The sequence below is a fragment of the Nerophis ophidion genome, linkage group LG14, assembly GCF_033978795.1.
Source record: "Nerophis ophidion isolate RoL-2023_Sa linkage group LG14, RoL_Noph_v1.0, whole genome shotgun sequence".
Classification (NCBI taxonomy): Eukaryota; Metazoa; Chordata; class Actinopteri; order Syngnathiformes; family Syngnathidae; genus Nerophis; species Nerophis ophidion.
The window spans coordinates 8,306,621-8,333,347 of NC_084624.1; the positions used below are offsets into that span (position 1 = coordinate 8,306,621).

Here is a 26,727-nt window from a genome sequence, read left to right on the forward strand (position 1 = left end):
CAAACCCCGTTTCCATATGAGTTGGGAAATTGTTAGATGTAAATATAAACAGAATACAATGATTTGCAAATCCTTTTCAACCCATATTCAATTAAATGCCCTACAAAGACAACATATTTGATGTTCAAAATCATAAACGTTATTTTTTTTTCGCAAATAATAATTAACTTAGAATTTCATGGCTGCAACAGGTGCCAAAGTAATTGGGAAAGGGCATGTTCACCACTGTGTTACATCACCTTTTCTTTTAACAACACTCAATAAACGTTTGGGAACTGAGGAAACTAATTGTTGAAGCTTTGAAAGTGGAATTCTTTCCCATTTTTGTTTTATGTAGAGCTTCAGTCGTTCAACAGTCTCCGCTGTCGTATTTTACGCTTCATAATGCGCCACACATTTTCGATAGGAGACCGGTCTGCTCTGCAGGCGGGCCAGGAAAGTACCTGCACTCTTTTTTTTACGAAGCCACGCTGTTGTAACACATGCTGAATGTGGCTTGGCTTTGTCTTGCTGAAATAAGCAGGGGCGTCCGTTAGAAAGACGGCGCTTGGTGCCTTCACAGATGTGTAAGTTACCCATGCCTTGGGCACTAATGCACCCCCATACCATCACACATGCTGGCTTTTCAACTTTGCATCGATAACAGTCTGGATGGTTCACTTCCTCTTTGGTCCGGATGACACAATGTTGAATATTTCCAAAAACAATTTGAAATGTGGACTCGTCAGACCACAGAACACTTTTCCACTTTGCATCAGTCCATCTTAGATGATATCGGGCACAGAGAAGCCGGCGGTGTTTCTGGATGTTGTTGATAAATGGCTTTCGCTTTGCATAGTAGAGCTTTAACTTGCACTTACAGATGTTGCGACAAACTGTATTTAGCGACAGTGGTTTTCTGAAGTGTTCCTGAGCCCATGTGGTGATATCCTTTTAAAGATTGATGTCGGTTTTTGATACGGTGCCGTCTGAGGGATGGAAGGTCACGGTCATTCAATGTTGGTTTCCGGCCATGCCGCTTACGTGGAGTGATTTCTCCAGATTCTCTGAACCTTTTGATGATATTATGGAGCGTAGATGTTGAAATCCCTAAATTTCTTGCAATTGCAGTTTGAGAAACGTTGTTCTTAAACTGTTTGACTATTTGCTCACGCAGTTGTGGACAAAGGGGTGTACCTCGCCCCATCCTTTTTTAGGAAGCTGCTTTTATACCCAATCATGGCACCCACCTGTTCCCAATCAGCCTGCACACCTGTGGGATTTTCCAAATAAGTGTTTGATGAGCACTCCTCAACTTTATCAGTATTTATTGCCACCTTTCCCAACTTCTTTGTCACGTGTTGCTGGCATCAAATTCTAAAGTTAATGATTGTTTGCAAAAAAAAAAAATAATAATGTTTATCAGTTGGAACATCAAATATGTTGTCTTTGTAGCATATTCAACTGAATATGGGTTGAAATTGTTTGCAAATCATTTTATATTTACATCTAACACAATGTCCCAACTCTCATGGAAACGGGACTTGTAATTATTATTGTGCAACAACAATGTGCCTCTCTGGGCGGCCTTGGGCGTGTAATCAGTGTTTATTGTTCCTCTTAATGAATTGTTAAGTAACGACACCAGTAAAAAAAAACAACAACAAAAAAAACATGCTCAGAGGAGTCCTCAGAGAGTTGGAAGAGTGAATGTTTGAAAAGAGAGCCGGCGGGAGGCTCCCAGCGAGGAGCACACGCAGAAGTCAATATGTCTAATTACGCCGTTCATCCTAATGACGTCCAGGCCTCAGCAGGGGGCCTTTAAACACACCGCCTGATGCTCTCAGGAGCAGTGCGGGAAGCTCCCTGAAGGCATCATCTCCCTTTTCTGGTCCTTCCTAGAGATGTCCGATATTCCCATATTCTCCAACTCTTAATTACCGATTCCGATATTGTCATAACGGGGTTTTTGCAGCTTACTGCAAGGTTTGTTCTCCCAGGATCCAAACGAACTACTCCGGACAGGATTTGAAGGTAGGAACATATTTATTAATGAATTAATCCCACACATCGGAAAAGACAGGAACTAAAACAAAAGGAAAGTGTGCTGTTCGCACGAGAGGCTAAAGAAGAAAAAACATAGACGCGGACACTTGGCATGAACAATGGAAATAGAACAAAGAAGACTTACTGTGGCATGAAAAAAGTAACATAACTATGGGATAGCATAACATGAAACTGTGGCATGAAACAACTAACATAACTATGGCATAGCACAACATGAAACTGTGTCATGAAACAACTAACACAACTATGGCATAGCACAACATGAAACTGTGGCATGAAACAACTAACAGAACTATGGCATAGCACAACATGAAACTGGCATGAAACCAACTAACATAACTATGGCATAGCACAACATGAAACTGTGGCATGAAACAACTAACATAACTATGGCATAGCACAAAATGAAACTGTGGCATGAAACAAATAACATAACTATGGCAAAGCACAACATGAAACTGTGGCATGAAACCAATAACAACTATGGCATAGCACAACATGAAACTGTGGCATGAAACAACTAACATAACTATGGCATAGCACAACATGAAACTGTGGCATGAAACAACTAACATAACTATGGCATAGCACAACATGAAACTCTGGCATGAAACAACTAACATAACTATGGCATAGCACAACATGAAACTGTGGCATGAAACAACTGACATAACTATGGCATGGCACAACATGAAACTGTGGCATGAAACCAACTAACATAACTATGGCATAGCACAACATGAAACTGTGGCATGAAAAAATTAACATAACTTTGGCATAGCACAACATGAAACTGTGGCATGAAACCAACTAACATAACTATGGCATAGCACAACATGAAACTGTAGTATGAAACAACTAACATAACTATGGCATAGCACAACATGAAACTGTGGCATGAAACAACTAACATAACTATGGCATAGCACAACATGAAACTGGAGCATGAAACAACTAACAAAACTATGGCATAGCACATCATGAAACTGTGGCATGAAACAACTAACATAACTATGGCATAGCACATCATGAAACTGTGGCATGAAACAACTAACATAACTATGGCATAGCACAACATGAAACTGTGGCATGAAACAACTAACAGAACTATGGCATAGCACAACATTAAACTGTGGCATGAAACAACTAACATAACTATGGCATAGCATAACATGAAACTGTGGCATGAAACCAACTAACATAGCTATGGCATAGCACAACATGAAAATGTGGCATGAAACAACTAACATAACTATGGCATAGCACAGCATGAAACTGTGGCATGAAACAAAAAACACAACTATGGCAAAGCACAACACGAAACTGTGGCATGAAACCAATAACATAACCATGGCATAGCACAACATGAAACTGTGGCATGAAACAACTAACATAACTATGGCATAGCACAACATGGAACTGTGGCATGAAACAACTAACATAACTATGGCATAGCACAACATGAAACTGGGGCATGAAACAACTAACAGAACTATGGCATAGCACAACATGAAACTGTGGCATGAAACAACTAACAGACTATGGCATAGCACAACATGAAACTGTGGCATGAAACAACTAACATAACTATGGCATACCACAACATGAAACTGTGGCATGAAACAACTAACATAACCATGGCATAGCACAACATGAAACTGTGGCATGAAACAACTAACAGAACTATGGCATAGCACAACATGAAACTGTGACATGAAACAACTAACATAACTATGGCATAGCATAACATGAAACTGTGGCATGAAACCAACTAACATAGCTATGGCATAGCACAACATGAAACTGTGGCATGAAACAACTAACATAACTATGGCATAGCACAACATGAAACTGTGGCATGAAACAAATAACATAACTATGGCAAAGCACAACATGAAACTGTGGCATGAAACCAATAACAACTATGGCATAGCACAACATGAAACTGTGGCATGAAACAACTAACATAACTATGGCATAGCACAACATGAAACTGTGGCATGAAACAACTAACATAACTATGGCATAGCACAACATGGGACTGTGGCATGAAACAACTAACATAACTATGGCATAGCACAACATGAAACTGTGGCATGAAACAACTAACATATCTATGGCATAGCACAACATGGAACTGTGGCATGAAACAACTAACATAACTATGGCATAGCACAACATGAAACTGTAATGACGCCAGGCCGACTGACTGGCAAAGGTGGGCCTAAATCATGTCTCTGACTCTTGATTGGAAACAGGTGGGTGTCCTGATCACCAGAGGCAGGTGAAAATCATAAGTCGCCATAGTAACTAAAACAAAAAAGGGTGCATAAAAACCGGAACTAATAGTGTCTCAAGCTAACAAAACATAGCAAAAACATTATCCGGAGCACGGATCATGACAGATATCAACCGATACCGATATATACAGTCGGGGGATTAACACAGGGCCTGCGATGAGGTGGCGACTTGTCCAGGGTGTACGACGCCTTCCGCCCGAGTGCAGCTGAGATAGGCTCCAGCGCCCCCCGTGACCCCGAAAGGGACAAGCGGTAGAACATGGATGGATGGAATGAACACATTATTATGCCTAATTTTGTTGGATGCATTAAACAATGTAACAAGGTTTTCCAAAATAAATCAACTCAAGTTATGGAAAAAAAAAACGCCAATATTTATTATTGAAGTCACAAAGTGCATTATTTTTTTTAACATGCCTCAAAACAGCAGCTTGGAATTTGGGACATGCTCTCCCTATAGAGCATGAGGAGGTTGAGATGGGGGGGGGGGGGGTGTATATTGTAGCGTCTCAGAAGAGTTAGTGCTGCAAGGGGTTCCGGGTATTTGTCCTGTTGTGTTTATGTTCTGTTACGGTGCGGATGGTCTCCCGAAATGTGTTTGTCATTCTTCTTTGGTGTGGCTTCACAGTGTGGCGCATATTTGTAACAGTGTTGAAGTTGTTTATACGGCCACCCTCAATGTGACCTGTATGGCTGTTGACCAAGTATGCATTGCATTCACAGATACCGATAACTGATATTACATTTTAAAGCATTTATCGGCCGATAGTATCGGACATCTCTAGTCCTTTCCTACAAATGCACTTAAGATGTTACTTATGGGATTATCAATCATTTAATGCAGGGGGTGGGCAGAACGGTGGTACAGGGGTTGGTGCATGTGCCTCACAATATGACGGTCCTGGGTTCAATATCGGGCTCAGGATCTTTCTGTGTGGAGTTTGCATGTTCTCCCCGTGACTGCGTGGGTTCTACTCCAGCTTCCTCCCATTTCCAAAGACATGCACCTGGTGATAGGCCCCTCCCACCTCCAAAGACATGCACCTGGGGATAGGCCCCTCCCACCTCCAAAGACATGCACCTGGGGATAGGCCCCTCCCACCTCCAAAGACATGCACTTGGTGATAGGCCCCTCCCACCTCCAAAGACATGCACCTGGGGATGGGCCCCTCCCATCTCCAAAGACATTCACCTGGCGATAGGCCCCTCCCACCTCCAAAGACATGCACCTGGGGATAGGCCCCTCCCACCTCCAAAGACATGTACCTGGGGATATTCCCCTCCCACCTCCAAAGACATGCACCTGGGGATAGGCCCCTCCCTCCTCCAAAGACATGCACCTGGGGATATTCCCCTCCCACCTCCAAAGACATGCACCTGGGGATAGGCCCCTCCCACCTCCAAAGACATGCGCCTGGGGATAGGCCCCTCCCACTTCCAAAAACATGCACCTGGGGATATTCCCCTCCCACCTCCAAAGACATGCACCTGGGGATAGGCCCCTCCCACCTCCAAAGACATGCACCTGCGGATATTCCCCTCCCACCTCCAAAGACATGCACCTGGGGATAGGCCCCTCCCACCTCCAAAGACATGCACCTGGGGATATTCCCCTCCCACCTCCAAAGACATGCACCTGGGGATAGGCCCCTCCCACCTCCAAAGACATGCGCCTGGGGATAGGCCCCTCCCACTTCCAAAAACATGCACCTGGGGATATTCCCCTCCCACCTCCAAAGACATGCACCTGGGGATAGGCCCCTCCCACCTCCAAAGACATGCACCTGCGGATATTCCCCTCCCACCTCCAAAGACATGCACCTGGGGATAGGCCCCTCCCACCTCCAAAGACATGCACCTGAGGATAGGTTGATTGGCAACACTAAATTGGCCCTAGTGTGTGAATGTGTTGGCCCTGGGATGAGGTGGCGACTTATCCAGGGTGTACCCCACCTTCCGCCCGATTGTAGCTGAGATAGATGGATGGATGTTTAAAAACTGGCTCGCAAACTAGGAATTTTTGATTAAATATAAGTTGAGCTATCAGATCTTGTTGTTATTAATATTATTATTGTTATTGTTATTATTTTATCCTGCAAATAAAAGGAATAGACAGACAAAATAAAAAAAAGTGTTCCTTTGTCTGTCGAGTCCTAATAGCAGAATCCCAAATATTACATTTGTTGTTTTACTTCCGCTTCGGTCTCGGCTTTGACAACGATCCACGTTTCAAGCTGGGCGTCTGGATTCTGTGGCAGGCCTGACCTGAGCCCAGCTGTTATAGATTGTAGCATAAAGTACATCTGACACACCTGGTATTCATCAGCACACAGACTGGGCAGCAATAAAGTGTCTCTTAGTCTTGAAATATTGGATTAAGTGGACTAATGCATGTTCCTGCGCCTCCGGGCTGACACTGACTCGCACACGACTAACGACAATGACAGTAATCTTGTTTACGGGAAGAGACAGGCCAGATTCTTCTTCGTGGTTTCCGGTTTTTGCTTGGGCCATATTAGATTTGACAGTGCCCTGGTGGAGACTGGTCCCACTAAGTGACTAGACCTCTATAAGGTGCAGATGTTCCAGTGCGGTCACTTTCAGACTCAAGCCACAACAATATCCCACATCAGGGCAAGGAAAAACTCAACCCAATGGGATGACAATGAGAAACCTTTGAGGGGACCGCAGATGTGGCGACCTTGAGGAAAATCTAGTTAATAGTGTGAGAGTCCAGTCCATAGTCGATCTAACATAATAGTGAGTCCAATCCGTAGTGGATCTAACATAATAGTGAGAGTCCGGTCCATAGTGGATTTAACATAATAGTGTGAGAGTCCAGTCCATAGTGGATCTAACATAATAGTGAGAGTCCAGTCCGTAGTGGATCTAACATAATAGTGAGAGTCCGGTCCATAGTGGATTTAACATAATAGTGTGAGAGTCCAGTCCATAGTGGATCCAACATAATAGTGAGAGTCCAGTCCATAGTGGATCTAACATAATAGTGGGAATCCAGTCCATAGTGGATCTAGTTAATAGTGTGAGAGTCCAGTCCATAGTGGATTTAAAATAATAGCGAGAGAGTCCAGTCCATAGTGGATCTAACATAATAGTGAGAGTCCAGTCCATAGTGGATCTAACATAAAAGTGAGAGTCCAGTCCATAGTGGATCTAACATGATAGTGAGAGTCCAGTCCATAGTGGATCCAACATAATAGTGAGAGTCCAGTCCATAGTGGATCTAACATAATAGTGAGAGTCCAGTCCATAGTGGATCTAACATAATAGTGTGAGAGTCCAGTCCATAGTGGATCTAACATAATAGTGAGAGTCCGGTCCATAGTGGATCTAACATAATAGTGTGAGAGTCCAGTCCATAGTGGATCTAACATAATAGTGAGAGTCCAGTCCATAGTGGATTTAACATAATAGTGAGAGTCCGGTCCATAGTGGATTTAACATAATAGTGTGAGATTCCAGTCCATAGTGGATCCAACTTAATAGTGGGAATCCAGTCCATAGTGGATCTAGTTAATAGTGTGAGAGTCCAGTCCATAGTGGATCTAACATAATAGTGAGAGTCCAGTCCGTAGTGGATCTAACATAATAGTGTGAGAGTCCAGTCCATAGTGGATCTAACATAATAGTGAGAGTCCAGTCCATAGTGGATCTAACATAATAGTGTGAGTCCGGTCCATAGTGGATCTAACATAATAGTGAGAGTCCAGTCCATAGTGGATCTAAGATAATAGTGTGAGAGTCCAGTCCATAGTGGATTTAAAATAATAGTGAGAGAGTCCAGTCCATAGTGGATCTAACATAATAGTGAGAGTCCAGTCCATAGTGGATCTAACATAATAGTGTGATTGTCCAGTCCATATAGTGGATCTAACATAATAGTGAGAGTCCAGTCCATAGTGGATCTAACATAATAGTGAGAGTTCAGTCCATAGTGGATCTAACATAATAGTGAGAGTCCAGTCCATAGTGGATCTAACATAATAGGGTGAGAGTCCAGTCCATAGTGGATCTAACATAATAGTGAGAGTCCAGTCCATAGTGGATCTAACTTAATAGTGTGAGAGTCCAGTCCATAGTGGATCTAACATAATAGTGGGTGTCCGGTCCATAGTGGATCTAACATAATAGTGAGAGTCCAGTCCATAGTGGATCCAACATAATAGTGAGAGTCCAGTCCATAGTGGATCTAACATAATAGTGGGAGTCCAGTCCATAGTGGATCTAACATAATAGTGTGAGAGTCCAGTCCATCGAGGATATAACATAATAGTGAGAGTCCAGTCCATAGTTGATCTAACATAATAGTGAGAGTCCAGTCCATAGTGGATCTAACATAATAGTGAGAGTCCAGTCCATAGAGGATCTAACATAATAGTGTGAGAGTCCAGTCCATAGTGGATCTAACATAATAGTGAGAGTCAGGTCCATAGTGGATCTAACATAATAGATTGGGAATATTACCAAAAACTCAATGGTCAGATCAATGTCAAAATATGACATTGAATAAACGTAAAAAAATATTTTAAAAAGTAATTGTTTTACTATGCAGCATCTGCATTCGAACCCATTTTAATTGAGGGTTCCTGGTTCAATCCCCACCTAGTACCAACCTCGTCCCATTCGTTGTGTCCTTGAGCAAGACACTTCACCCTTTCTCCTGATGGGTCGTGGTTAGGGGCTCGCATGGCAGCTCCTTCCATCAGTGTGTGAATGTGTGTGTGAATGTGGAAATAGTGTCAAAGCGCTTTGAGTACCTTGAAGGTAGAAAAGCGCTGGACAAGTATAACCCATTTATCATAATTTACCATAACCCATCCTCTCCTGAGAAGCAGTGGGCACTGTATCTAACTTGTTTGTAATTTTCTAATCAAGTAGTCAAACAAAATTGTCTTTCTTGGACTTAGTTGAGAAGCTAACACAATAGGAAGAGAAAAGCATTATTCTGTAGACAACGAATACAAGGATGGATGGAGGGAGGGAGTAGGTTCAGTCTGGAGGGGGTAGAGAGTTTACATCAAAGGTCACCAACGCGGTGCCTGCGGGCAGCAGGTCGCCCATAAGGACCAGATGAGTCGCCCGCTGGCCTGGTCTAAAAATAGCTCAAATAGCAGCACTTACCAGTGAGCTGCCTCTATTTTTTAAGTTGTATTTATTTACTAGCAAGCTGGTCTGGCTTTGCCGGACATTTTTAATTCTAAGAGAGACAAAACTCAAATAGAATTTGAAAATCTAAGAAAATATTTGAAAGACTTGGTCTTCACTTTTTTAAATAAATTCATTTATTTTTTTTACTTTGCTTCTTATAACTTTCAGAAAGACAATTTTAGAGGAAAAATACAACCTTAAAAATGATTTTAGGATTTTTAAACACATATACCTTTTTTACCTTTTAAATTCCTTCCTCTTCTTTCCTGACAATTTAAATCAATGTTCAAGTAAACAACATTTTTTATTGTAAAGAATAATAAATACATTTTAATTTAATTCTTCATTTTAGCTTCTGTTTTTTCGACAAAGAATATTTGTGAAATATTTCTTCTAACTTATTATGATTAAAATAAAAAAATAAAAAATTCTGGCAAATCTAGAAAATCTGTAGAATCAAATTTAAATCTTATTTCAAAGTATTTTGAATTTCTTTAAAAATTTTTGTTCTGGAAAATCTAGAAGAAATAATGATTTGTCTTTTTTAGAAATATAGCTTGGTCCAATTTGTTATATATTCTAACAAAGTGCAGATTGGATTTTAACCTATTTAAAACATGTCATCAAAATTCTAAAATTAATCTTAATCAGGAAAAATTGCAAACGATTTTCCATAAATTCTTTTTTAATTTTTTTTAAAAAGATTCAAAATTGCTAGTTTTTTTTCTTCTTTTTTTCGGTTGAATTTTGAATTTCAAAGACTCAAAATATAAGAGAACTATGTTTCAAAATTTAATTTTCATTTTTTTCGTGTTTTCTCTTCTTTTAAACCGTTCAATTAAGTGTTTTTTTCATTTTTGAATGTTTTTTATTTGTCTTTTTTAGAAATATAGCTTGGTCCAATTTGTTATATATTCTAACAAAGTGCAGATTGGATTTCAACCTATTTAAAACATGTCATCAAAATTTTAAAATTAATCTTAATCAGGAAAAATTACTAATGATGTTCCATAAATTATTTTTTTAATATTTTTAAAAAGGTTCGAATTAGCTAGTTTTTTCTTTTCTTTTTTTCGGTTGAATTTTGAATTTTAAAAAGTCAAAATTGAAGAAAAACTATGTTTCAAAATTAAATTTTCATTTTTTTTGTGTTTTCTCTTCTTTTAAACCGTTCAATTAAGTGTTTTTTTCATTTTTGAATGTGTTTTTTATTCGTCTTTGTTAGAAATAAAGTTTGGTCCAATTTGTTATATATTCTAACAAAGTGCAGATTGGATTTTAACCTATTTAAAACATGTCATCAAAATTTTAAAATGAATCTTAATCAGGAAAAATGACTAATGATGTTCCATAAATTCTTTTTTAAATTTTTTTAAAGAGATTCGAAATCTCTAGTTTTTTTCTTCTTTTTTTCGGTTGAATTGTGAATTTCAAAGAGTCAAAATATAAGAGAAACTATGTTTCAAAATTTAATTTTCATTTTTTTTGTGTTTTCTCTTCTTTTAAACCATTCAATTAAGTGTTTTTTTCATCATTTATTCTCTACAAAATACCTTCCGTAAAAGGAAAAAAATGTACGACGGAATGAGAGACAGAAATACCCATTTTTTTTATATATATATATATATATATATATATATATATATATATATATATATATATATATATTTATTAAAGGTAAATTGAGCAAATTGGCTATTTCTGGCAATTTATTTAAGTGTGTATCAAACTGGTAGCCCTTCCCATTAATCAGTACCCAAGAAGTCATCAATCAATCAATCAATGTTTATTTATATAGCCCCAAATCACAAATGTCTCAAAGGACTGCACAAATCATTACGACTACGACATCCTCGGAAGAACCCACAAAAGGGCAAGGAAAACTCACACCCAGTGGGCAGGGAGAATTCACATCCAGTGGGACGCCAGTGACAATGATGACTATGAGAAACCTTGGAGAGGACCTCAGATGTGGGCAACCCCCCCGCCCCCTCTAGGGGGCCGAAAGCAATGGATGTCGAGCGGGTCTAACATGATACTGTGAAAGTTCAATCCATAGTGGCTCCAACACAGCCGCGAGAGTTCAGTTCAAGCGGATCCAAGACAGCAGCGAGAGTCCCGTCCACAGGAGACCATCTTAAGCGGAGGCGGATCAGCAGCGTAGAGATGTCCCCAACCGATACAGGCGAGCGGTCCATCCTGGGTCCCGACAAGCGGTCCATCCTGGGTCTCGACTCTGGACAGCCAGTACTTCATCCATGGTCATCGGACCGGACCCCCTCCACAAGGGAGGGGGGGACATAGGAGAAAGAAAAGAAGCGGCAGATCAACTAAAAAGGAGGTCTATTTAAAGGCTAGAGTATACAGATGAGTTTTAAGGTGAGACTTAAATGCTTCTACTGAGGTAGCATCTCGAACTGTTACCGGGAGGGCATTCCAGAGTACTGGAGCCCGAACGGAAAACGCTCTATAGCCCGCAGACTTTTTTTGGGCTCTAGGAATCACTAATAAGCCGGAGTCTTTTGAACGCAGATTTCTTGCCGGGACATATGGTACAATACAATCGGCAAGATAGGCTGGAGCTAGACCGTGTAGTATTTTATACGTAATTAGTAAAACCTTAAAGTCACATCTTAAGTGCACAGGAAGCCAGTGCAGGTGAGCCAGTACAGGCGTAATATGATCAAACTTTCTTGTTCTTGTCAAAAGTCTAGCAGCCGCATTTTGTACCAACTGTAATCTTTTAATGCTAGACATGGGGGGACCCGAAAATAATACGTTACAGTAATCGAGACGAGGCGTAACAAACACATGGATAATGATCTCGGCGTCTTTAGTGGACAAAATGGAGCGAATTTTAGCGATATTACGGAGATGAAAGAAGGCCGTTTTAGTAACGCTTTTAATGTGTGCCTCAAAGGAGAGAGTTGGGTCGAAGATAATACCCAGATTTTTTACAGAGTCACCTTGTTTTATTATTTGGTTGTCAAATGTTAAAGTTGTATTATTAAATAGAGGTCGGTGTCTAGCAGGACCGATAATCAGCATTTCCGTTTTTTTGGCGTTAAGTTGCAAAAAGTTAGTGGACATCCATTGTTTAATTTCATTAAGACACGCCTCCAGCTGACTACAATCCGGCATGTTGGTCAGCTTTAGGGGCATGTAGAGTTGGGTGTCATCAGCATAGCAGTGAAAGCTAACACCGTATTTGCGTATGACGTCACCTAGCGGCAGCATGTACATGCTGAAGAGTGCAGGGCCAAGGACCGAACCCTGGGGAACTCCACACGTTACCTTAACATAGTCCGAGGTCACATTGTTATGGGAGACGCACTGCATCCTATCAGTAAGATAAGAGTTAAACCAAGACAGGGCTGAGTCTGACATACCAATTCGTGTTTTGATACGCTCTAATAAAATATGATCGACGGTATCGAAAGCAGCGCTAAGATCGAGGAGCAGCAACATAGATGACGCATCAGAATCCATCGTTAGCAATAGATCATTAGTAGCTCTTGCTTTCAAAAAGGTTGGTTTACTTTATGCATAAACTGCAAGAATGTAAAGAAGTTGTAGTTAACAGAAGACTATCTGTGCAATCAATGTGGATTTGTTCTTGTTCCGTGGCCTTAAAGCTCCACTGAGCATACGTTCTCTTGTCCACATGCAAGATTGTGTTGAGGCCAAAGTGGGAGAACATTTAATCCACCCCGTCAGTAATTATGTGATCGCTGATAATCTCCAGATCATCCGGGGGCCTCGATCTCATTTGTGCCGTGGTTTCTTTCCGCTCTGTGTGCCAGAAGGGGAGAACTTGGATTTGGAAAAAGCTCAGATGAGAGCGCTTGAGGGTCGGGCTCTTATGTCAATCATATTTAAAACTCATTTGTATACTCTAGCCTTTAAATAGACTCCCTTTTTAGACCAGTTGATCTGCCGTTTCTTTTCTTTTTCTTCCATGTCCCACTCTCCCTTGTGGAGGGGGTCCGGTCCAATCCGGTGGCCATGTACTGCTTGCCTGTGTATCGGCTGGGGACATCTCTGCGCTGCTGATCCGCCTCCGCTTGGGATGGTTTCCTGCTGGCTCCGCTGTGGACGGGACTCTCGCTGCTGTGTTGGATCCGCTTTGGACTGGACTCTCGCGACTGTGTTGGATCCATTATGGATTGAACTTTCACAGTATCATGTTAGACCCGCTCGACATCCATTGCTTTCCTCCTCTCCAAGGTTCTCATAGTCATCATTGTCACCGACGTCCCACTGGGTGTGAGTTTTCCTTGCCCTTATGTGGGCCTACCGAGGATGTCGTAGTGGTTTGTGCAGCCCTTTGAGACACTAGTGATTTAGGGCTATATAAGTAAACATTGATTGATGATTGATTGATATTTAATTGAACTTTGAACGTGTGAGCCGTTAAAAAGTCCACATCTGAAGGTTTTTACCTGCCAGAAAGTGTCAGTTTAAGTGAATTCACCGAGGTCATAGCCCCGTTTCTTCACATATGAACCAGGGGGTGTTTGTTTACAACAAACCTGGGCAATCATTTTGACTGGGGGGCCACATTTAGAGAAAAAAAAAAGCGTGTCTGGAGGCCGATAAATCTCTTTTAGGGACAAAACTTTGCAATAATGTCTGATTAATCAATCAATCAATGTTTATTTATATAGCCCCAAATCACAAATGTCTCAAAGGACTGCACAAATCATTACGACTACGACATCCTCGGAAGAACCCACAAAAGGGCAAGGAAAACTCACACCCAGTGGGACGCCAGTGACAATGCTGACTACGAGAAACCTTGGAGAGGTGACGTCATACGCAAATACGGTATTAGCTTTCACTGCTATGCTGATGACACCCAACTCTACATGCCCCTAAAGCTGACCAACACGCCGAACTGTAGTCAGTTGGAGGCGTGTCTTAATGAAATTAAACAATGGATGTCCGCTAACTTTTTGCAACTTAACGCCCAAAAAACGGAAATGCTGATTATCGGTCCTGCTAGACACCGACCTCTATTTAATAATACAACTTTAACATTTGACAACCAAATAATAAAACAAGGTGACTCGGTAAAAAATCTGGGTATTATCTTCCACCCAACTCTCTCCTTTGAGGCACACATTAAAAGCGTTACTAAAACGGCCTTCTTTCATCTCCGTAATATCGCTAAAATTCGCTCCATTTTTGTCCACTAAAGACGCCGAGATCATTATCCATGCGTTTGTTACGCCTCGTCTCGATTACTGTAACGTATTATTTTCGGGTCTCCCCATGTCTAGCATTAAAAGATTACAGTTGGTACAAAATGCGGCTGCTAGACTTTTGACAAGAACAAGAAAGTTTGATCACATTACGCCTGTACTGGCTCACCTGCACTGGCTTCCTGTGCACTTAAGATGTGACTTTAAGGTTTTACTACTTACGTATAAAATACTACACGGTCTAGCTCCAGTCTATCTTGCCGATTGTATTGTACCATATGTCCCGGCAAGAAATCTGCGTTCAAAAGACTCCGGCTTATTAGTGATTCCTAGAGCCCAAATAAAGTCTGCCGGCTATAGAGCGTTTTCCGTTCGGGCTGCAGTACTCTGGAATGCCCTCCCGGTAACAGTTCGAGATGCTACCTCAGTAGAAGCATTTAAGTCTCACCTTAAAACTCATTTGTATACTCTAGCCTTTAAATAGACCTCCTTTTTAGACCAGTTGATCTGCCGCTTCTTTTCTTTCTCCTATGTCCCCCCCTCCCTTGTGGAGGGGGTCCCGTCCGATGACCATGGATGAAGTACTGGCTGTCCAGAGTTGAGACCCAGGATGGACCGCTCGCCTGTGTATGGGTTGGGGACATCTCTACGCTGCTGATCCGCCTCCGCTTGGGATGGTTTCCTGTGGACGGGACTCTCGCTGCTGTCTTGGATCCGCTTTGAACTGAACTCTCACGGCTGTGTTGGAGGCACTATGGATTGAACTTTCACAGTATCATGTTAGACCCGCTCGACATCCATTGCTTTCGGCCCCCTAGAGGGGGCGGGGGGGTTGCCCACATCTGAGGTCCTCTCCAAGGTTTCTTATAGTCAGCATTGTCACTGGCGTCCCACTGGATGTGAATTCTCCCTGCCCACTGGGTGTGAGTTTTCCTTGCCCTTTTGTGGGTTCTTCCGAGGATGTTGTAGTCGTAATGATTTGTGCAGTCCTTTTGAGACATTTGTGATTTGGGGCTATATAAATAAACATTGATTGATTGATTGATTGATAGTTGTCTCTCGCTCCAACGCCAACACCTCTCTCCTCCCCGGCTGCTGCCCTTTAACAGAGCGACAGGTAGATTAGATAACCATGCCCAGCTGGGCCATCCACACGCCGGTCCTGGCACATCCCGCTTCGCTGCAGGTCCGCAGGCCGCGCCCCCCTCCATGAACACCTCAATGCCTTTTTCAAGTCACGCTTCTTTTCCCAATAGTTAGTAAACAAGTTGCTGTTCCTGTATTGGAAAATTCATTAGTGCATTACACGTTTATTGTTGTCAATTTGAGTTCATATCAGTTCACTGGTGCAGGAGATAGTGAGCAAAACAAGTTGGGTTCTTCTTTATTATTTAGTTTTATTGAGGGTTGGTGCGCGTCTCCCAGGATACAAGGCAGAGCTCTAAACGAAAGTAATCTGACACCAATCAATATTCTTTTAACAAGCTTCTCTCTTTTTTTGAGGACTTTATAAAGGTAAAAGAGCTTAATCACAGAAGGGTCGATGCTTCCTTCCTTCCCTCCAGATGACGCCATGGTGGAAGGAAACATGGATCACAAAAACAATCCTTGCTTTAAATTGAAATGTGCATCCGAGTGAGACTTTAAACAGGAAGAGAAAGGATTAATATAATTTTCTTCTTCTTCTTCTTCTTCTTCTTTTTCTTCTTCTTCTTCTTCTCCCGCAGTCAACAAGCACAAACCGTGGATAGAAGCTTCCTACCATGGCGTGATCACAGAGAACATGGACACCGTGCTGCTGGACCCACCCCTTGTGGCCCTCGATAAGGACGCCCCGGTTCCATTTGCAGGTAGGGAAGGCACACCTGGCTGCATGCAGACCCTAGTACACCTGTATCTGACTCAATGCAGACACTAATACACCTGTATCTGACTCAATGCAGACACTAATACACCTGTATCTGACTCAATGCGGACACTAGTAATCCTGTATCTGACTCAATGCAGGCACTAATACACCTGTATCTGACTCAATGCGGACACTAATACACCTGTATCTGACTCAATGCAGACACTAATACACCTGTATCTGACTCAAAGCAGACACTAATACACCTGTATCTGACTCAATGCAGACACTAATACACCTGTATCTGACTCAATGCAGACACTAATACACCTGTATCTGACTCAATGCAGTCACTAATACACCTGTATCTGACTCAATGCAGACACTAATACACCTGTATCTGACTCAATGCGGACACTAGTAATCCTGTATCTGACTCAATGCGGACACTAGTAATCCTGTATCTGACTCAATGCAGGCACTAATACACCTGTATCTGACTCAATGCAGACACTAATACACCTGTATCTGACTCAATGCAGACACTAATACACCTGTATCTGACTCAATGCAGACACTAATACACCTGTATCTGACTCAATGCAGACACTAGTACACCTGTATCTGAATCAATGCAGACACTAATACACCTGTATCTGACTCAATGCAGACACTAATACACCTGTATCTGACTCAATGCAGACACTAATACACCTGTATCTGACTCAATGCAGTCACTAATACACCTGTATCTGACTCAATGCAGACACTAATACACCTGTATCTGACTCAATGCAGACACTAATACACCTGTATCTGACTCAATGCAGACACTAATACACCTGTATCTGACTCAATGCAGACACTTATACACCTGTATCTGACTCAATGCAGACACTAGTACACCTGTATCTGACTCAATGCAGACACTAATACACCTGTATCTGACTCAATGCAGACACTAATACACCTGTATCTGACTCAATGCAGACACTAGTACACCTGTATCTGAATCAATGCAGACACTAATACACCTGTATCTGACTCAATGCAGACACTAATACACCTGTATCTGACTCAATGCAGACATTAATACACCTGTATCTGACTCAATGCAGACATTAATACACCTGTATCTGACTCAATGCAGCCATTAATACACCTGTATCTGACTCAATGCAAAAACTAATACACCTGTATCTCACTCAATGCAGACAATAATACACCTGTATCTGACTCAATGCAGACACTAATACACCTGTATCTGACTCAATGCAGACACTAATACACCTGTATCTGACTCAATGCAGACACTGTATCTGACTCAATGCAGACACTAATACACCTGTATCTGACTCAATGCAGACACTAATACACCTGTATCTGACTCAATGCAGACACTAATACACCTGCATCTGACTCAATGCAGACACTGTATCTCACTCAATGCAGACACTAATACACCTGTATCTGACTCAATGCGGACACTAGTACACCTGTATCTGACTCAATGCGGGCACTAGTACACCTGTATCTGACTCAATGCGGACACTAGTACACCTGTATCTGACTCAATGCGGACACTAGTACACCTGTATCTGACTCAATGCAGACACTAATACACCTGTATCAGACTCAATGCAGACACTAATACACCTGTATCTGACTCAATGCAGACACTAATACACCTGTATCTGACTCAATGCAGACACTGTATCTGACTCAATGCAGACACTAATACACCTGCATCTGACTCAATGCAGACACTGTATCTCACTCAATGCAGACACTAATACACCTGTATCTGACACTAATACACCTGTATCTGACTCAATGCAGACACTAATACACCTGTATCTGACTCAAAGCAGACACTAATACACCTGTATCTGACACAATGCAGACACTAATACACCTGTATCTGACTCAATGCAGACCCTGTATCTCACTCAATGCAGACACTAATACACCTGTATCTGACTCAATGCCGACACTAATACACTTGTATCTGACTCAATGCAGACACTAATACACCTGTATCTGACTCAATGCAGACACTAGTACACCTGTATCTGAATCCATGCAGACACTAATACACCTGTATCTGACTCAATGCAGACACTAATACACCTGTATCTGACTCAATGCAGACACTAATACACCTGTATCTGACTCAATGCAGACACTGTATCTGACTCAATGCAGACACTAATACACCTGCATCTGACTCAATGCAGACACTGTATCTCACTCAATGCAGACACTAATACACCTGTATCTGACACTAATACACCTGTATCTGACTCAATGCAGACACTAATACACCTGTATCTGACTCAAAGCAGACACTAATACACCTGTATCTGACACAATGCAGACACTAATACACCTGTATCTGACTCAATGCAGACCCTGTATCTCACTCAATGCAGACACTAATACACCTGTATCTGACTCAATGCCGACACTAATACACCTGTATCTGACTCAATGCAGACACTAATACACCTGTATCTGACTCAATGCAGACACTAGTACACCTGTATCTGAATCCATGCAGACACTAATACACCTGTATCTGACTCAATGCAGACACTAATACACCTGTATCTGACTCAATGCAGACATTAATACACCTGTATCTGACTCAATGCAGCCATTAATACACCTGTATCTGACTCAATGCAAAAACTAATACACCTGTATCTCACTCAATGCAGACAATAATACACCTGTATCTGACTCAATGCAGACACTAATACACCTGTATCTGACTCAATGCAGACACTGTATCTGACTCAATGCAGACACTAATACACCTGTATCTGACTCAATGCAGACACTAATACACCTGTATCTGACTCAATGCAGACACTAATACACCTGTATCTGACTCAATGCAGACACTAATACACCTGTATCTGACTCAATGCAGCCATTAATACACCTGTATCTGACTCAATGCAAAAACTAATACACCTGTATCTCACTCAATGCAGACAATAATACACCTGTATCTGACTCAATGCAGACACTAATACACCTGTATCTGACTCAATGCAGACACTGTATCTGACTCAATGCAGACACTAATACACCTGTATCTGACTCAATGCAGACACTAATACACCTGTATCTGACTCAATGCAGTCACTAATACACCTGTATCTGACTCAATGCAGACACTAATACACCTGCATCTGACTCAATGCAGACACTGTATCTCACTCAATGCAGACACTAATACACCTGTATCTGACTCACTGCGGACACTAGTACACCTGTATCTGACTCAATGCGGACACTAGTACACCTGTATCTGACTCAATGCGGACACTAGTACACCTGTATCTGACTCAATGCGGACACTAGTACACCTGTATCTGACTCAATGCAGACACTAATACACCTGTATCAGACTCAATGCAGACACTAATACACCTGTATCTGACTCAATGCAGACACTAATACACCTGCATCTGACTCAATGCAGACCCTGTATCTCACTCAATGCAGACACTAATACACCTGTATCTGACTCAATGCAGACACTAATACACCTGTATCTGACTCAATGCAGACACTAATACACCTGTATCTGACTCAATGCAGACACTAATACACCTGTATCTGACTCAATGCAGACACTAATACACCTGTATCTGACTCAATGCAGACACTAATACACCTGTATCTGACTCAATGCAGACACTAACACACCTGTATCTGACTCAATGCAGACACTGTATCTGACTCAATGCAGACACTTATACACCTGTATCTGACTCAATGCGGACACTAGTACACTTGTATCTGACTCAATGCAGACACTTATACACCTGTATCTGACTCAATGCGGACACTAGTACACTTGTATCTGACTCAATGCAGACACTAATACACCTGTATCTGACTCAATGCAGACACTAACACACCTGTATCTGACTCAATGCAGACACTTATACACCTGTATCTGACTCAATGCGGACACTAGTACACTTGTATCTGACTCAATGCAGACACTAATACACCTGTATCTGACTCATTGCAGACATTAATACACCTGTATCTGACTCAATGCAGACACTAATACACCTGTATCTGACTAAATGCAGACACTAATACACCTGTATCTGACTCAATGCGGACACTAATACACCTGTATCTGACTCAATGCGGACACTAGTACACCTGTATCTGACTCAATGCAGACACTAATACACCTGTATCTGACTCAATGCAGACACTAATACACCTGTATCTGACTCAATGCAGACACTAATACACCTGTATCTGACTCAATGCAGACACTAATACACCTGTATCTGACTCAATACAAACAGTGTATCTGACTCAATGCAGACACTAATACACCTGTATCTGACTCAATGCAGACACTAACACACCTGTATCTGACTCAATGCAGACACTGTATCTGACTCAATGCAGACACTTATACACCTGTATCTGACTCAATGCAGACACTGTATCTGACTCAATGCAGACACTTATACACCTGTATCTGACTCAATGCGGACACTAATACACCTGTATCTGACTCAATGCAAACAGTGTATCTGACTCAATGCAGACACTTATACGCCTGTATCTGACTCAATGCAGACACTTATACACCTGTATCTGACTCAATGCAGACACTAATACACCTTTATCTGACTCATTGCAGACACTAATACACCTGTATCTGACTCAAGGCAGACACTTATACACCTGTATCTGACTCAATGCAGACACTAATACACCTGTATCTGACTCAATGCAGACACTAATACACCTGTATCTGACTCATTGCAGACACTAATACACCTGTATCTGACTCAATGCAGACACTTATACACCTGTATCTGACTCAATGCAGACACTAATACACCTGTATATGACTCAATGCAGACACTAACACACCTGTATCTGACTCAATGCAGACACTGTATCTGACTCAATGCAGACACTTATACACCTGTATCTGACTCAGTGCGGACACTAGTACACTTGTATCTGACTCAATGCAGACACTAATACACCTGTATCTGACTCAATGCAGACACTAATACACCTGTATCTGACTCAATGCAGACACTAATACACCTGTATCTGACTCAATGCAGACACTAATACACCTGTATCTGACTCAATGCAGACACTAATACACCTGTATCTGACTCAATGCAGACACTAATACACCTGTATCTGACTCAATGCGGACACTAATACACCTGTATCTGACTCAATGCAGACACTAATACACCTGTATCTGACTCAATGCAGACACTAGTACACCTGTATCTGACTCAATGCAGACACTAATACACCTGTATCTGACTCAATGCAGACACTAATACACCTGTATCTGACTCAATGCAGACACTAATACACCTGTATCTGACTCAATGCAGACACTAATACACCTGTATCTGACTCAATGCAGACACTTATACACCTGTATCTGACTCAATGCAGACACTAATACACCTGTATCTGACTCAATGCAAACAGTGTATCTGACTCAATGCAGACACTAATACACCTGTATCTGACTCAATGCAGACACTAATACACCTGTATCTGACTCAATGCAGACACTAATACACCTGTATCTGACTCAATGCAGACACTAACACACCTGTATCCGACTCAATGCAGACACTGTATCTGACTCAATGCAGACACTTATACACCTGTATCTGACTCAATGCGGACACTAGTACACTTGTATCTGACTCAATGCAGACACTAATACACCTGTATCTGACTCAATGCAGACACTAATACACCTGTATCTGACTGAATGCAGACACTAATACACCTGTATCTGACTCAATGCAAACAGTGTATCTGACTCAATGCAGACACTTATACACCTGTATCTGACTCAATGCAGACACTTATACACCTGTATCTGACTCAATGCAGACACTAATACACCTGTATCTGACTCATTCCAGACACTAATACACCTGTATCTGACTCAATGCAGACACTAATACACCTGTATCTGACTCAATGCAGACACTAATACACCTGTATCTGACTCAATGCAGACACTAATACACCTGTATCTGACTCAATGCGGACACTAGTACACCTGTATCTGACTCAATGCAGACACTAATACACCTGTATCTGACTCAATGCAGACACTAATACACCTGTATCTGACTCAATGCAGACACTAATACACCTGTATCTGACTCAATGCAGACACTAATACACCTGTATCTGACTCAATACAAACAGTGTATCTGACTCAATGCAGACACTAATACACCTGTATCTGACTCAATGCAGACACTAACACACCTGTATCTGACTCAATGCAGACACTGTATCTGACTCAATGCAGACACTTATACACCTGTATCTGACTCAATGCAGACACTGTATCTGACTCAATGCAGACACTTATACACCTGTATCTGACTCAATGCGGACACTAATACACCTGTATCTGACTCAATGCAAACAGTGTATCTGACTCAATGCAGACACTTATACGCCTGTATCTGACTCAATGCAGACACTTATACACCTGTATCTGACTCAATGCAGACACTAATACACCTTTATCTGACTCATTGCAGACACTAATACACCTGTATCTGACTCAAGGCAGACACTTATACACCTGTATCTGACTCAATGCAGACACTAATACACCTGTATATGACTCAATGCAGACACTAACACACCTGTATCTGACTCAATGCAGACACTGTATCTGACTCAATGCAGACACTAATACACCTGTATATGACTCAATGCAGACACTAACACACCTGTATCTGACTCAATGCAGACACTGTATCTGACTCAATGCAGACACTAATACACCTTTATCTGACTCATTGCAGACACTAATACACCTGTATCTGACTCAATGCAGACACTTATACACCTGTATCTGACTCAATGCAGACACTAATACACCTGTATATGACTCAATGCAGACACTAACACACCTGTATCTGACTCAATGCAGACACTGTATCTGACTCAATGCAGACACTTATACACCTGTATCTGACTCAGTGCGGACACTAGTACACTTGTATCTGACTCAATGCAGACACTAATACACCTGTATCTGACTCAATGCAGACACTAATACACCTGTATCTGACTCAATGCAGACACTAATACACCTGTATCTGACTCAATGCAGACACTAATACACCTGTATCTGACTCAATGCAGACACTAATACACCTGTATCTGACTCAATGCAGACACTAATACACCTGTATCTGACTCAATGCGGACACTAATACACCTGTATCTGACTCAATGCAGACACTAATACACCTGTATCTGACTCAATGCAGACACTAGTACACCTGTATCTGACTCAATGCAGACACTAATACACCTGTATCTGACTCAATGCAGACACTAATACACCTGTATCTGACTCAATGCAAACAGTGTATCTGACTCAATGCAGACACTAATACACCTGTATCTGACTCAATGCAGACACTAATACACCTGTATCTGACTCAATGCAGACACTAATACACCTGTATCTGACTCAATGCAGACACTAACACACCTGTATCCGACTCAATGCAGACACTGTATCTGACTCAATGCAGACACTTATACACCTGTATCTGACTCAATGCGGACACTAGTACACTTGTATCTGACTCAATGCAGACACTAATACACCTGTATCTGACTCAATGCAGACACTAATACACCTGTATCTGACTGAATGCAGACACTAATACACCTGTATCTGACTCAATGCAAACAGTGTATCTGACTCAATGCAGACACTTATACACCTGTATCTGACTCAATGCAGACACTTATACACCTGTATCTGACTCAATGCAGACACTAATACACCTGTATCTGACTCATTCCAGACACTAATACACCTGTATCTGACTCAATGCAGACACTAATACACCTGTATCTGACTCAATGCAGACACTAATACACCTGTATCTGACTCAATGCAGACATTAATACACCTGTATCTGACTCAATGCAGACATTAATACACCTGTATCTGACTCAATGCGGACACTGGTACACCTGTATCTGACTCAATGCAGACGGAAACTGGCAACTAAGTCAACAGAATTTTACTGTAAAATATACAGAATTTTTTTTACAACATATATTTTGTTACTGAAAAAAAATGGCAACTACGTCACCAGAATTTTACTGTGAAATACACGGTAGTTTTATTAATCTTTTTTAATTTTTTAATTTTTTTACAACATATTACTATAAATGGAATAACAGTACGTGTGTTTTTTATGGGAAAAAACTGGCAGCTCAGTCGCCTGATTTTTACTCTAAATCTTTTAAGTAGTTTTTGCCACATAGTACTGTAAATGAAAAAACATTAGCACAATTTTATTTATTTTTTAAATTCTGGACACTGTGCTACCGCAAACAATGTGGAACCGTTTTTCCATTTCCAGTAAATGCTAAATGCTTTGTACTAAAAAGAGCTGCAGGTTGCCGACTCCTGACTTAAACACACAGTGAAATATTTCCACCAAGTTTTGAAAAATTCAAAATAAAACCCACTAATTTGCGTGTTTTCCTTGCCCGTGTTTTAGTTTTCCTATTTTATCTATTTCAATGGCTACTTGTTTATGGTTTTGAATATTTGTTGGTAGTTGAAAAAGTATTTTAATAAAAAGTGTTTATAAAATCTATTGTCATTCAGTATCTCTGGCAGGTCTTGTGTCCTACTGTTCAGCGGTCCTTGAAGGCACCATATTAACCCTTTCTTCTCCTAATCCCTGCTCACCCAGACTAAGAGTGTGTAGGATCAATGTTTATACCTTAGTTGCTTAGACGGTTGTGTTAATACAACTCAAGATTGGGATTGTTGCGTTTGGACCAGATGTTCCTCTGAGGGAATTTAAGTTGCTGGTCAACCCCAAGTTCTTTTGGCGACACATAAGATGATTTTAAATGAAACTCAGACAGAATAGGTATTTTGACATTTATTCCAAAGCTTTGGAGAGACCAACCTCAGGAACAACACATTTAATTTGCATCGCCTAAGTTGATCTGAAAACACTACGGAAGTCCTTTCTTTTTCAAGATTTTAAATGAAACTCAGACAGAATAGGTATTTTGACATTTATTCCAAAGCTTTGGAGAGACCAACCTCAGGAACAACACATTTAATTTGCAACGCCTAAATTGATCTGAAAACACTACGGAAGTCCTTTCTTTTTCAAGACACTAATACAGAGCGAATCCCCATATCTCTTCTTCTCCTAAGCCTGGGACAGGGAGAAATAATAATGGAGTTATGGCTACTCCTTACGTTCCAAGCTCAAGGTAGTCTACAGTGTACCATCGGTCATGAGATAAAGAAAAGATAAAAAAAGAGTACAGGATGGAACACTAGCTATTCCAAATATGACTAGAGTTTAAAAAGAAATAACTATTAAATATGGATATATGTAGATATCTATCTCCGTCAGGATACATTATTTTGTTTAATGAGGAAATATGTGAACGTCTCTTGTTTTCACGTTAGCATTTAACATAGCCAGCTGGTGCCAGTCAGTCCTCGAGTTATTTTTCAAACTACACGTTTGACTTTGGAGGCGCCGCTGCGTTGAAAATTTTGCACACACAAGTCATACACACACACACACACACACACACACACACACACACACACACACACTGACACAGCTTTCCTATTCTTAGCTTCACGGAGCTTGAGTTCCATTAGTCACCTTGGCACTTTCACAGGATGAATTGACATGGATAAATTCAATAGATCACAGTCAGTGAGTTTTGGAAGTTGGGGGTTTTTCAGCTCAGGGAGACCTCAGCCTCTGCTCACTCGCTGGCTCCACCTGCTCCTATTCCATTTGTAGTAATTGAGCTTGCAACCCATCCCATTCTTCATGACAATCAGGCACAAATACGACTTATTGCAGATAGAATGCATCAAACAATACATTTGCAGCCCCACCTCCGCCCACAGAGACACGGCCCTAATTTCCGACCCTTCCTTACCACGTGGCCTGGAACTTTGGTCTCTGGTAGAGCCTCTGGCAGCCGGGGTATGCGCCCTAAGAGTTAGGGGTTAACCCAAATAGTGCTGGCAGCCGTGCAGCTAGGGAAGCAGAGCTCCTTCCTTTGAGATAGC

General features: G+C 41.4%; 1 protein-coding gene across 1 annotated transcript in view; it reads left to right on the plus strand.

Moving 5' to 3' along the window:
* Positions 1–26,727, plus strand: part of clstn2a (calsyntenin 2a) — a 376,557-nt gene that overhangs the window by 111,011 nt on the left and 238,819 nt on the right. Inside the window, exon 2 of the mRNA XM_061919775.1 lies at positions 16,447–16,569. Coding sequence (XP_061775759.1) covers positions 16,447–16,569 — 123 coding nt within the window. The remainder of the gene's footprint in view (positions 1–16,446; positions 16,570–26,727) is intronic.